Genomic DNA, 13,630 nt, shown 5'->3' with positions numbered 1-13,630 from the left:
AAAAAAACAAACAAAAAAATGGATGAGTAAAAATACGGAAATCAAGTTTTTAAGATAAGGCTTAAATATATAAACCCTACAGCTTCCCTTTAATTATTGATAATAATAATAATAATCCTAATTATTACAATAATATTATTGATATTACAATGACATAAATAATTTTAAAAAGAAACACTTATAATAATACCTATAACAACAGCAACAATGGATGGATGGATGGATGGATGATGGATGGACGGTTGGATGATGGATGATGGATGGATGGATGGATGGATGGATGGATGGATGGATGATGGATGGATTGATGATGGATGGATGGATGGATGAATGGATGGACGGTTGGATGATGGATGATGGATGGATGGATGGATGGATGGATGGATGGATGGATGGATGGATGATGGATGGATTGATGATGGATGGATGGATGAATGGATGGACGGTTGGATGATGGATGATGGATGGATGGATGGATGGATGGATGGATGGATGGATGATGGATGGATGGATGATGGATGATGGATGGATGGATGAATGGATGGATGGATGGACGGTTGGATGATGGATGGATGGATGGATGGATGGATGGATGGATGGATGGATGGATGGATGGATGGATGATGGATGATGGATGGATGGATTGATGGATGGATGGATGGATGGATGATGGATGGACCACAGAGTCAGAGGTTTTCTGAAATAAGCTTGATAAATGAGGTTTAGATTTGTGTTCATGTTTTGAGAGGGAAGAGTTTGGGAAACGAGTCTTAGAAAACTGTTACCAGTGATGTAGCTCTGCTGTAGCTAGCGTAGTCTGCTGTTTACATGCCAACCTATTTATAAAACTGAGAAAACAACTACACGCCTAAAACTGTGACTGAGAAACTCATCTATGCTGGAGCCACTGCTGGTCATTCTGTTGCTGCTTGTAGTTCTATTTTTTACTTAAAAGTAACACTACAGCGCTCTGCAGGCCTGTTCCCCTTTTTCTTTCCTGTTATGCATCTGATGTTATCTCTGCATGTTGTTGAGCGCTAGCAGTGCAGCGATTATAAAACACACTTTCTCAGTAAAGGAATGCAGAAGGAAAGAGGCTCTCTGCCTGCTGGAACTGTAGAGGAGTCAGGTGAGTACTTGATAATGATATAGCACTGGATGAAGTTTTCCATGTTAAGAACAAAAACCAAAAGGGAGGACAAAGGAGTCAAAGTGGTGCTGGGTCTCTGTGGTTGCACATACAGGTGCTCTTTGCTTAGTTCATCTGGTGAAGCTGTGGTTGCATGAGTGAAAAAAGTGGTTTAATCCTAAAATTTATAGTTGAAGAATTTCAAAACTGCAGCTGTCCTTTATGAAGCGATCCAAGGAACACTGTAGGCTTTGTGTGTAAATAAATGGGCTTTATTTTACAAGGCAAACCACATTTTTAAAAAGCAGATGCTGTGGGACCTACTTAGGCCTTCTTCAGGACCTTTGTCAGCTGTGGCTTACACACCTGTGAACAGTTACACTAATCAGCTGAGTGTGAGGATCATTCCTTGTTTAAGCCACAGAGAGGGAGTTAACCCTCTGAGGTCTAAGGGTAATTCCTTGATTTATACATTATTTTTTAATTCTTCTTTTTAAGGTACTTGAAAATAACCCAATCCCTGAGTGTTTTATATAAAAATGTTCAGCACAATCTCAGCCTTATGAGCACTGAGGCCCAATTTTGATTTTTGAACAATTTAGATTTGCTTGAGAAAAGCCGGCACTTATGTGGTCAGATTATTTTGGTGCTTGAAATCAGTTTACCAAAGTCAGAAAACATGTCTAAAATTAAATGTATACTATACCAGTGTTCGCTAACTCTACATAGCAAGCATTTGTTCTGTCAATCCTAAGTCCCACTCCTTATATACATTAGCTGCTAGCTCCATCATTTGGCAGAAAAACAGAGTCTTTCTTTTCATATTGAAATTAAAATGACTGCAAAATCTCTAAAAGATAAAAAAGCATACATTCATACACATACACGGCTAATGTTTACTGGGAGTGTGACTAAAGCCTAGAATACACTGTGTGGTTTTGGGAAAAGATGACAAACAGTGGTGATATTTTTGGTTGTGGCTCTATAACGGTGCTCCTACATCCTACATACTCCTACATACAGCCAGAAATTTAGAAGGACCATCTCACTATGTGTCACCTGCTACAGCCTTCATCCACTCACCAACAGGGTGGCCATTTTCACAGCACCAGGACTCTGGTGTATTCCCCTCTACAATAAAATTTTGTCCATTATGCTGATGGTGCAGTATCATGATACAGTGATTCTGAGATACTCCATTCATTGAAGGATGATTTGGTCCAGGACCGCCCCTGCCCAAAGAGAGGCCCTAAGCACACTCTGGTATGAGGACCCCCAACATACTCACTTAACAATCCTCAAAGTATCTTAAAATAACTAAAGGTTATTTAGCCCAAGTCAGTTGTATGTAAAAGGCAAAGTTCTTGGTAACATCATCTTTGTTTTAATGATCATATTCCTTGTTGCAATAATACGGATATTTTTAATTTCCATTTGTCAAAAAAAAGTGATCACTATGGGTTAATTATTTTGATCACAACATGAATCCCGCTTTATTAGCTATCTGTTTTATTGGGGTTTTCTCCTCAAAATTAAAATAATATAAACCAGATGATCTTGCCCCCCTTACACCCCCTCACACTCACCCCTGCACATCTCCCCTTCCCTCACACACAGCAGCTCATCCTTTTTGTGTCTTTCTCTTCCTCTCTGTGGCCTTTCTTAAGTTTCTACTTCAATGTTATCATCTTTTGTTAAATGACCTCAAAATATACATCGTCTTTACTTGTTTCATTCATTGATCACGGATGACACCGATCTCCAAAAGTAGCTACCTTTAGGGTTAATTTACTAATGTGTGACAGCCAGGTAAAGTTTATTTTTGGTCCACGTTGTATAAACATTACCTGGTTCATATTTAACATACAAACACTGGACTGATGTGCAGAGAAAGAGAGCAATGGGCAGTAAGCTGGGTTACGTTCAGGTGCGACTCCAAAAGGAGGAAAAATAAGCGTCCGGATTGAGGCTGCACCGGACACTGAACAAGGCATTTAAATTCAGGACTGTCCAGCCATAAGCCGGACATATGGCCACCCTACTCACCAACCAAAAGGAATGTAGCAAGAAATAAGAAATAATGAACACAACACTAGTGCTAACAAACACGTTAGCATTGGAATGGGGACGGCGCCAAAACGGGGATGTTTGTGGGATTTCAACAAGGAGGGAAATCTTGAAGCACAAACATTAAATGCTACTATGACAACCGTTTTGTTGCTTTGCTTCATTATTTACCACACCACTGGAAGCGTAGACACTTATTTCATACCAGCGTATATCGCAGTCTGTGATTCGGTGGCGTTTAGAGGGTGTTGTCATCCTCCAGTCTGAGATTTATGTCACATTGTGTAGCATGGCCTTAGTTTGTCAGCTTTAAATCAACATTTGACCCCTTTTTTAATAAAATGTTATATTATAACATTATAATATTTTTGCTGTCATTCATTTCTATTATTTACTTAAATCATTGGTTCCCAACCTGGGGTCCACGACCCCCCAGGAGGGCGCCAAAGATCTTAGGGGGGCACGAGGCTTTGTCTGCTCTGAGGCTGCCAAAATTCAATTTGCAAATATTGACTTAAACCAGGATAAAGCAGTTACTAAGTATGTTATACACAGGTCTTTGATAAGAAAAGCATAGATAGGACTTTTTAGGGTTTTATCAGTGAAATAATTAAAATCTATGTTGATTTTTGACAGCATGGGCCACTTTTACTTCTCTCTTGGGTCCTGGGGTGGCTCCACTTTTCTTAGGTGCATGGAGCCTGCAATTTCCACATAGACGACTGTGCCACGCACTGATGCACTGCGGGTTTGCTCGGACCGAAGGAGAGCAACTGCGCCCACTGGAAATGTGTCTAGAGCGGTGTGCCTTGGATCGCTTTTAACCCCCTTTCTTTATTCATGCAACCAAGAACCAAAAGTAGATTTGGGTGTAGGTGGGCCCACGGGGCAGACAGTAAAGCATGAGCTCTGATGCCTGTCCTTCACTCTCATGTCAAATTTACAGGAATATAAAGAGGTGCCCTTCAACAGGGCTGGTCCTGAAGATCAACATGCTTCTCCACCCCATCTTCCTTCTATCTGTCCTGCTCAACTTTAACCCCTCATTGTCTTACACATTGAGAAACTGCTCTATCGAGTACAGTGAATATGTCTGGGAGGTTTCTGTCATATGCAACAATCGTGGCCTTGCTTCCGTCCCAGATGACATTCCTGAAAACGCGACATCTCTAAATTTGAACTTCAATCAGATTGTGACGGTTAACAGAACATACTTCAGTGGATTATTGAAGCTGCTTGATCTAGCACTGGAATTCAACTCAGTCTCACACATCAATGACCGAGCATTTGAAGATTTAGTTTGTTTACGAAATCTCTCCCTGAGTACTAATAGTCTCACAATGCTGTCAGATGACGTGTTTAAGGGGTTGTCAAAATTAGAGAACCTGTCTCTGGATAAAAATCAGCTCCAGTACATCTCCCCAAAGGCCTTTCAGCCCCTGAACAGTTTAAAGAAAGTAATTTTGGCTTATAACAAGCTTCAAGAAATTAGTGACATCGTGGGTATATTACAGCTCCCAAACATTTATGAGCTACACGCAGGATTGAACAGGTTCACCTCCTTTGATACCGATGACATGCCTTTTAACAAATCCAACCTCAGAATTCTTTGGTTTAATGGGAATCCACTGAAAAACTTCCGCATTACAAGAGACGTCTTCGGTTTCCTTGAATCTCTTGACATGTCCAAATGCAGCCCCGGTTTTGAGTGGTATGTGGTGGACAAGAACTATCTGAGGAGCTTAAAGATTCTGTATTTAAGTGGGACTGAAGTTAGCTTTAAAATGCACAAGAGGATTTTTCAGAGCACCTTTGCCCTGGAGTATGTCTGGCCTTCTTACATAACAGAATGGTTAGAAAATGGTCTGCTCAACTTCATCTGCCAGATGCCGTCTTTGGCAAGACTGGATTTGAGTATGAATGACATCTACAATTTAAACGACACGCTGCTTCAGCCTTGTTCTAAAATCACTGAGTTAGCTTTAAATAGCAACGTCATGACCAGCTTGTCCGAGAACTCGCTCAGACCACTGAATCAGCTCCAGTATTTGAGTTTAAGCTACAACTTTCTGACAACAGTGCCAACTGCTGTCAGAGGCCTCTCCAAGCTCATAAGCCTCGGCCTGAGATCCAATGACATCGGAGAGTTACGTTGTGGCGACTTTCTGAATCTGACATCGTTGTTGCGGCTCACTCTTGATAAAAATCGTATTTCAGTCGTGAGAGGATGCGCTTTTCAAGACCTGAGCGAGCTGACGTACTTAAACCTGGACTCAAATCCAATTATAAGATTGGGTGATACTTTCAGAGTTAGTTTGCGAAAACTCTACATTTTGAAGATGAGCATGAATCAAATTGTGGAGTTTGACGAAGGGGACTTTAAGGGTCTGCCATCTCTTTTGGTTTTGTATATACAATCAGGGATGGTCTGCCGTGAAAAGAATGGGACATTTTATGGACTTCATAATCTTACAACTCTAGTCCTAGCAGCATACTCTCTCGACAAAGACATCTTCCGAGGAATGCCAAACCTTCAAAATCTGACCATGTACCTCCCAATACTAGAGAACAACCTGAGCTATGAAGTTAACAACGACCCGCCTTTCCTCTTCTTGCCTTTTTTGAAGATCCTTTCAATCTACAACAGCAATGAATGGACTGTAGTTATCTCACCAAATTTGCTCTGTGGTCTGCAATACTTAGAGCAGTTTGCATCTGAAAATTTTTTCACTGGGACACCTCACCCAGACACATTTACATACACTCCTCGTCTGAAAAGTCTACGGATTACCCATAGCTACATCTTAAATCCAAAACCTGAACTGCTGCAGCCATTAACAAACCTGCAAGCTCTTGATCTTTCCAACAACAAGCTCCGATCTTTGGATTTTCTAATCAAAGCTAACCTGTCTTCGCTCCGCTGGTTGAAACTGACAGAAAATGAGTTTACAGTTGTTGACGAGACAGTCCTTCAGTCTCTACCAGCACTCACATATCTTGATCTTTCTGGTAACCCTTTCACTTGTAACTGCCTCAACAGCGGCTTCATCCAGTGGGTGAAGAGCACTAATCAAACTCAGGTGGTCAACGCCTACCAATATGACTGTTACTTTCCTCCTAGTAAGCAAGGAACCAAACTGATGGACTTTGATGTCAAGTCCTGTTGGATGGACGTTGGCTTCCTCTGCTACATTTCCAGCTCTTCTCTAGTCATGTTAACTCTCCTCACCTCTTTCATCTACCACTTCCTGAGGTGGCAGATCGTCTATGCCTTCCTCCTCTTCCAGGCCTTCCTTTATGACAAAAGGAAGGGGAGGAAAGGAGCTCCTCACCTCTACGATGCCTTCATCTCCTACAATGTTGAGGATGAGGCCTGGGTCTACAGAGAGATGCTTCCAGTGCTGGAGGGAGAGCAGGGCTGGAGACTGTGTCTGCACCACAGAGACTTCCAACCAGGTGAGCACTGTTGGTTTGTCCCAATCTCACTCTGAATATATATGCCTTTTGTTTTGCCATAGGTTGGCTGTGGCTCCCTGGCCTCAGAAGTCAGACACTGCACCCCAACTGCTCCCCTGCTGGCACAGTGATGTATGAATGAGTATGAATGGGACTAGTAAATGTTGCAGCCTGATACTGCAGTCATTTAACCCTTAGGCCCTCCTATAACCTTTTTAGGGTCTTTCTATTATTCATTATTCATTTTTGCTCTCATTTTGGCAGTTATAATCTTACAAAAATGTTCATTTTTTAATGAAATTTGGAATTTCAGCATCCACACTCTGTTGACACAAAACTGACGGTCTTCACCCTTGAGCCCTTTTTGGCCCCATATCATTAAAACCATTTATTTTCATTTTACTACCATTGCAATATAGGAATATGTAATCCTGTTAATTCCTCTGTGATCCTGTCACTCAGAGGACAATTGCACACACAAAAAAAATCCCCATTTTCCATGTTTGCAGAGAGGCATTGTGGGGGACACCTTGTTTGAACTGATAGGATATGGCAGTGACTTTAGGCCAGTGGAATTGATTATTTCAACAACAAATATTTTGGGTGTTTTCTGAAATCTTTGCTGAAAAAAAATTGCATCGATAAAAACAAAGAAAACTGTATTTTGTATCTCATAGCCGTGATTTAAAAAAAAAAAAAAAAAAAAAAACATGAATTTGATTAGGTTGGGAATGCATCCCACATCCTGGACTTCATAGGTGCAGTTTTTAGTGTTTTTATCTGATTCACTCATTCCTTATATTGATTTGCAGATATTGCTTGGTGTATCCAATAGGTTCTGCACATTATTGCATAAAATGCTGCTTTCAGGGTTATAGAAATTTAGAGGGTTATAAGTTTATCAATATGAATATGGTGTCTTTTTATTCCTTGACGTTTGCAACCATGTCAGCATCATAAAAACATTTGGGAGGATGTAAACGATGCAGCCAGGTGCCTCAACTTGTTTATGCAGGTAACAGTGACAGTGTTACTGAACCACACTTAACCAAAGAGCCAAATTATTTAAAAAAAAAAAAAATACCTTTACAGGAGCCACAGTCTATTTCCACTATGGCTTGTAGTGGCAAAAAAATAAGTTAAAGCTTGAAAAAAATGGTCATAAAGTGGCAAAAATTTGGCAAAAACTGGGTGAAAAGGGTCAAAAAGAAGAGAAGAAGTGGCAAAATTAGTTAGAAATGACCAAAAAAAGTGTGTTACAGGTGGTAAAACTGGTCAAAAAGCAGCAAAAGAAGTGGCCAAAAAATGAGTGAAAAATTACTAAAATGGGCAAAAGTAGCAAAGAGCAGCAAAAATGAAGGGAAAGTGGCATTTAATGGAAAAAGGCAGTTTAAGTGGGCAAAAAGTGGCAAAAAAAATGCAAGAAAGGGTAATATTCAAATTGCAAAAGGCAAAATCCAGATAAAAAGAGGAAAAAATGTGCAAGAAGTGACAAAATTTGTGAAAAGTGACTACAATGAGCAAAAAGCAGCAAAGATTGGCATAAATAAGGCTAAAGTGATATTTATTTGCAAAAATCAGGATAAAAGAGGTAGAAATGTGCAAAAACATGGCATAAAGAAGTGACAGCAAATGAGTGAAAAGTTACCAAAATGGGCAAAAATCAGCAAAAAGATGGAAAATTGGGAAGAAGGCAGCAAAGAGCAGCAAAAATGGGGGAAAGGTGGCATTTCTTGGCAAAAGGCAGCTTAAGTGGGCAAAAAGTGGCAAACAGTTGCAAAAAACCGGAAAATTTCAAATTGCAAAAGACAGGATAAAAGAGGCAAAAACTGGATGAAAAGGGGAAAAAACATGCAAGAAATGGCAAAAAATGAGTGAAAATTGACTAAAATGAGCAAAAAGTAGCAAAGGCTGTCATAAATAGGGATAAAGTGACATTTAATTGCAAAATGCAGGATAAAAGAGGCAGAAATTGGCAAAAACAAGTGGAAAAAATGCACCGAAAGCAGCAAAAATTGATGTGGGAAAAAAATGAAGGGGGAAAAATTACAAATAAGGGCAATGAAAATATACAGACCAAAAAATAAAGGTTGACAATGAAAGCCTACTGTATAAGTGTAGGAAGCAAACTGATTCATATGGCTTTGCAAAGATGAATGGCAGAAATTTCCCTACTCCAGGTGTGTAAAGCTTGTCAGGTCATAATCATAAAGACTCCAGGCTGTCATTTCTGCCAACACACGAGTGAATGTATTTATGTCAGTGGGATGAATGAAAGAAAAATGAATTTTAGTATCAGCCTGCACCATAACACTGAAAAAGTGAAGAGGGTCTGAATACTTTCTGAATGATCTGCATGCCAGCATTTCATATCAGCTTTTCTCTTTATTTCGTATCTCTTCTTCCACTTTCTTTCACTTCTCTGTTTTCTCCCCTTCAGAGCGTGACCTAATGTGTGAAAGCATTTTACTAGACTCACTGTTGCTACTGGAGTTTCACATCCCTAATTTGCCGTCTAGGAGTATTTGCTTGGTGTGATGCTTAGTTCAGTCGCCGCACGGTGCCTGAGCATCTAATGACTACTCCCATGAAATGTGAGAAATAAACATGACTTAACGGTTAGAGTTGTTTAAAATAATTCCTGTAAACAGTAAGACTGTGGGGACTTTTTGATAAAAAAATGCAACACGTATCTGACATGTGTTGTAATTCTAGGGCTGTCAGACGTAGTGCATTAATTGTGATGTGCATTTTTCTAAGTTGCATTAATTGCATGCTTTATTTCTCTTTCAGCACACTATGGTTATGCCACTGCAGCGTCTCCCAGCACCCAGAGTGATGTAACATAAGTCCATACTGCTCCTTAGTGTCTCATTTCCCTTTAAAATCTACCCAAAGTTTCTTATTTTCTTTCAAAATAAGCAGGTCTGCATCCAAACAGGAAGTTGATTACACTACAAAAATCCAAAATGATACAAAACCATTGCCATATCAAAATGCAACAATAAGACAGAGGTCAATCTTGAATAGCTCTGAATTTCTGGGATTCATCTTGATTCAGTTGAGCCACTTTTTCCTCTCACATGATCCTGACTGTGTCTGCAGGTATACCGATCATGGAGAACATCATTGATGCCATCTACAGCAGCAGGAAGACCATCTGTGTGATCAGCCGGAGCTACCTGCAGAGTGAGTGGTGCTCAAAAGAGTTCCAGATGGCCAGGTGAGAATGTCGGCCCCCTTTTTCCCCCCTCTCCTAAAAATATATGTTTATTTAACTCAGTAATGCATTAATCAGGGGAAAAGTCCTCTTTGATACATGATCCAGGATGGTCAAGGGTAAACGATCACAAATGACACGCAACAAGTCTGCTGAGAAAGACAATATCTGGTCAAGGAAACTTTTTAAAAATGTGAAGACAGATGGCCCAGTGGTTGTGTCATGCCTCATGTGCAAGGGAAGCTCAGGTTCAGGTCTGGTCTTTATGTATGACGTATGTTTGCAAATGGAGACTGCATAGGTGTTTGATTTTATTCACCTGTGTCAATGAGTCTGATTGAAACACCAGACATCAATGATTAAAAGCTGTGACAAAATTCTTTTGTCCATATAGTGTATATGAAATCAGAATCAGACCAAAAACATGTAGTTGTGGCATCTCTAAAGACATCCAGCCAACTCAAAGATCCTCAGACTAGCGTCATGAGTTAAGATTACAGCTTTGCAAAACTTGTGCATTTCCATGCATCGGCTGTTGTTGTCCAGGCCGGGTCAGAGTCCACAGCTGTTGTCTCAGTATGAGCTGGTGAGTAAATAATGATTTGCACTTTTTAGACCCTAGTTTCATAACCTGCTGTTGTATTGATCGAGTAGCAACCCACAAACTGTGTGCTTTGCTGTCCTGGACCTTGCACATGCAGATCAAGAAAAGAGATCATATATGAAGTCAATGTTCCTTAACATTCCTCACAACAGGAAAAACTGGAACCATCAAAAAATCAGGCATGTCTTTAGAGAGATCTGAAGGGAGAAGCAAACTCGAAAACCAGCCTGGTTAGGTCAGTGTGAAGAACCTGTCTGAGCAGACTGTGGACACATGGTTGTCTTTTTTTCATAGTTAGAGTTTGGATAATATGCCTTTATTCAGATAAAATCAGGAAACCAGGGAGATGGAGTGGGAATGATGTGTGGGAAAGTGAGACTTGAACCTGGTCTAGGGGAAAGTACATTTAAATACCAGGGCCTTTGAATGTGGGCAGTGTTAGCATACAGAAGAGCACACTTCAGCCTCACATTAGCTATGGACTGTAGGCAGCCACTGCCCAGAATAAAGAAACTTAGATGACATCTGTATGCACTGACTGCAAGGTTATGGGCAGCTGAAAGAGGGGTGGCATCCCTGGCCTTAAAAGCCTTGGGAGACTGGGTTTGCACCCCCATGCCTTTAAACTAGACACCTATAAATGGAAGAAAGCATAGGGGGCGCACTCCTGAAACTGCAGCCATTAGACAAGCTGTGCATAAAAGAAAAGAAGTGTGGCACAGCCCTTGGGATACTCCTTACCAGGTTACGAGGAAATCACAGCAAATGCCAGTCAGGATTCTCAACTTGCGGCAGCCAGGCAAGGTGGCGTGGTGTAAGGGGCTGCTTTGGGAGTGGGATCCAATTGGTGCCATGGTACCCAATGCAAATCTTGTGGGAGCCTTTGGCTTGCTGTGGGAGGACAAAAAAGTTGCTGTCGGTCCAACAACATTAATTTTTGTATCCTGCCTGTGAATGCATTTTTCGCGACAGTAGGTGACAGAGCTGGAAAACAACTGGAAACGTATTCTGCAGAGCTGATGGAAGTGATCACACTGCATTTTTTAAGATGCCCAAACTTTTCGTAGATCAGTAATTTCACCTTTAAATTATGATAAATTTTGTGTATACAAGGTTGGTAAATTTTACCTTGACATGACTTTTGCGAAGCCTTAAACGTGGGTTAAATCAGTCTTTGGCTCCCAGCTGCTCTTTTATGAGTGTGTGGTGGTAGTGGTCAGAGATCCAGCAAGAGCAGGAGGGAGCAGGATAAAGAAAAGAATCCTGCGCCGGGCCCCAGTGTGGTTCTCACAGCATCTGAGTATGTGAACTAAAGTCAGAGTCTTTTGGTCCTTAGTCATCCTGGTCCTGCTGGACTTTTGTGAGGCTTGGATGCTGACTGATGGACAGAGATGCCAGCCAGACGTCTTTCCCTTAGATGCATTTTTGGATACCTAGGTAGGACCCCACGTTTAATGCTGACATGCTCAGAGAATAGGAAGGGTCAGCTGCTTGGTACAGGAGCAGAAGCTGTGCTTCTACGGACACCTGGGTTGCTTTGCTGGGCCTGATCTAGCCCCCTGCATATTGGATGATGGGACCCAGCTACTTGAACAGGCCTCAGAGAGTCCGTCAAGGAGGGGTCAGCTGGGAAGATAGAGATGGGGCATGGGCCTGGCACAAGATTTCCTGTAACCTGGAGAGATGTTGTTTGGAATGAAGTCCTTTTCATTTCTTTATTTTCATTAGCAGAAACAGTTTAACCCCTCAAAAAGTTATATATAAATAACACTAAAGCTTAAAGTTACTACACTAATCCTTTTTGAAATAAAAATCAGATGTTTTGAGTTCAAGTTCAATCATAACAAAGAACCTTTAATTTTAACATTTTCTACATAAAGAAATCCTGATGCTTTAGTTCCTAAATGAGAATAAAGAGTCGTTCATAGAAGACGTGAGCTTAGTCAAACATCTTCATTCTGTTTTTATGACTAAACAGTAATTTGTCCTTTGCATGTTGTTGCAGTTTCCGTCTGTTCGATGAGAAGAAGGACGTGCTGATTCTGCTGTTTCTGGAGGAGATCCCGGACCAGCAGCTGTCTCCGTACTACCGCATGAGGAAGCTGGTGAAGAAGCGCACCTACCTGAGCTGGCCGAAGGCCGGACAACACACAGGAGTCTTCTGGCAGAACGTCCAGAGAGCTCTGCAAACAGGAGATGCTCCTACAGATGGCAGAGACATACTCACTGCTGGCCTGGCTCCAGATAAATAACCCAGGACTTGAAGTAACTGTCAGCAGAAAATATAACTGTTCATCTGTAACCTTTGGCTGAAAAAGAAAGAAATGGGAGCCACATCACAGAAGCTTATAGTTACCATATTTTGCGACGCGTCTGTCTGTGTTGACTTACATGCCACACTGTTGCTCTAATGTCCTTGATACTTCTCTGAAGACTTTTTAGATGTGCTGGTTTGAAACTGGTGACATCAAACAATTAGAAATATGCACAGATTTTCTATAAAATCCAAAATTGTTTGCACCTTTCGCTTCAGTTTACCCCCATTCCTGTCCCCCATTATGATATGCTGATATACCTGATTCTAATACCGCTAATCATTACCTTGTCTGCATCTTGTAGTTTAGCCATCACCATGTTTAGATCCAGTTTTACCTGTTTTTGCTTAATGTACGCAACATGTTAATGTTACAATGAGTTCGATAACAATTTAAAGCCTTGTGTTTGGACTGCTCAAACCCAGAGAAAGATAGTAACATCTTGCCTTCTATTGATCTGCTTTCTTCAATAAACCTACAAAATCCTTGACAGTCTCTGATCACCGTGGCAACTTCAACTTTGCATCAAACTTTCACCTGTACACACATACACTCACTCCACCACAATGCTGAAGAACACTTAAAGATGGAAACCACACCGGATTCCTGAGTCTGCTTTTCTTTCTAACTGAGAGAGAAAGAGACAGAAGTGAAAAACAGACTGAAAAATCTAATGCCAAGCCTGCAGTTTTGGGAAATAAGGGCTAGTGGTCTCTGACATGTTGAAATGTGTGTCCATGAGTCAGGGGCTGGGTTTGGTTGGATTAAGGTGGTCCTGATTAATTGGACTCTCTATATTTGCGAATCATGAGCAGTCCAGGATGAGTCAACGTAATGGT

At 41.0% G+C, this 13,630-nt stretch overlaps 1 protein-coding gene across 2 annotated transcripts; it reads left to right on the top strand.

Annotated features, from left to right (window-relative positions):
• The first annotated feature begins 1,013 nt into the window (after window positions 1–1,013).
• LOC121523404 (toll-like receptor 13) lies at window positions 1,014–13,279 on the top strand. 2 transcript variants are annotated; one of them, XM_041808296.1, is made up of 4 exons: window positions 1,014–1,129; window positions 4,143–6,652; window positions 9,758–9,875; window positions 12,482–13,279. In XM_041808296.1, exons 2-4 carry the CDS (start codon window positions 4,189–4,191, stop codon window positions 12,726–12,728), a joined length of 2,829 nt encoding a protein of 942 aa, XP_041664230.1. In that variant the 5' UTR covers window positions 1,014–1,129; window positions 4,143–4,188; the 3' UTR covers window positions 12,729–13,279. The 2 variants fall into 2 exon arrangements, with proteins under 2 accessions (XP_041664230.1, XP_041664229.1); XM_041808295.1 differs by having other exon boundaries at window positions 1,054–6,652.
• Window positions 13,280–13,630: the final 351 nt, after the last annotated feature.

This window comes from Cheilinus undulatus, linkage group 16 (assembly GCF_018320785.1).
Source record: "Cheilinus undulatus linkage group 16, ASM1832078v1, whole genome shotgun sequence".
Classification (NCBI taxonomy): Eukaryota; Metazoa; Chordata; class Actinopteri; order Labriformes; family Labridae; genus Cheilinus; species Cheilinus undulatus.
Note: the sequence above shows the minus strand (reverse complement) of the source record. Positions and strands in the feature narration are given on the sequence as shown.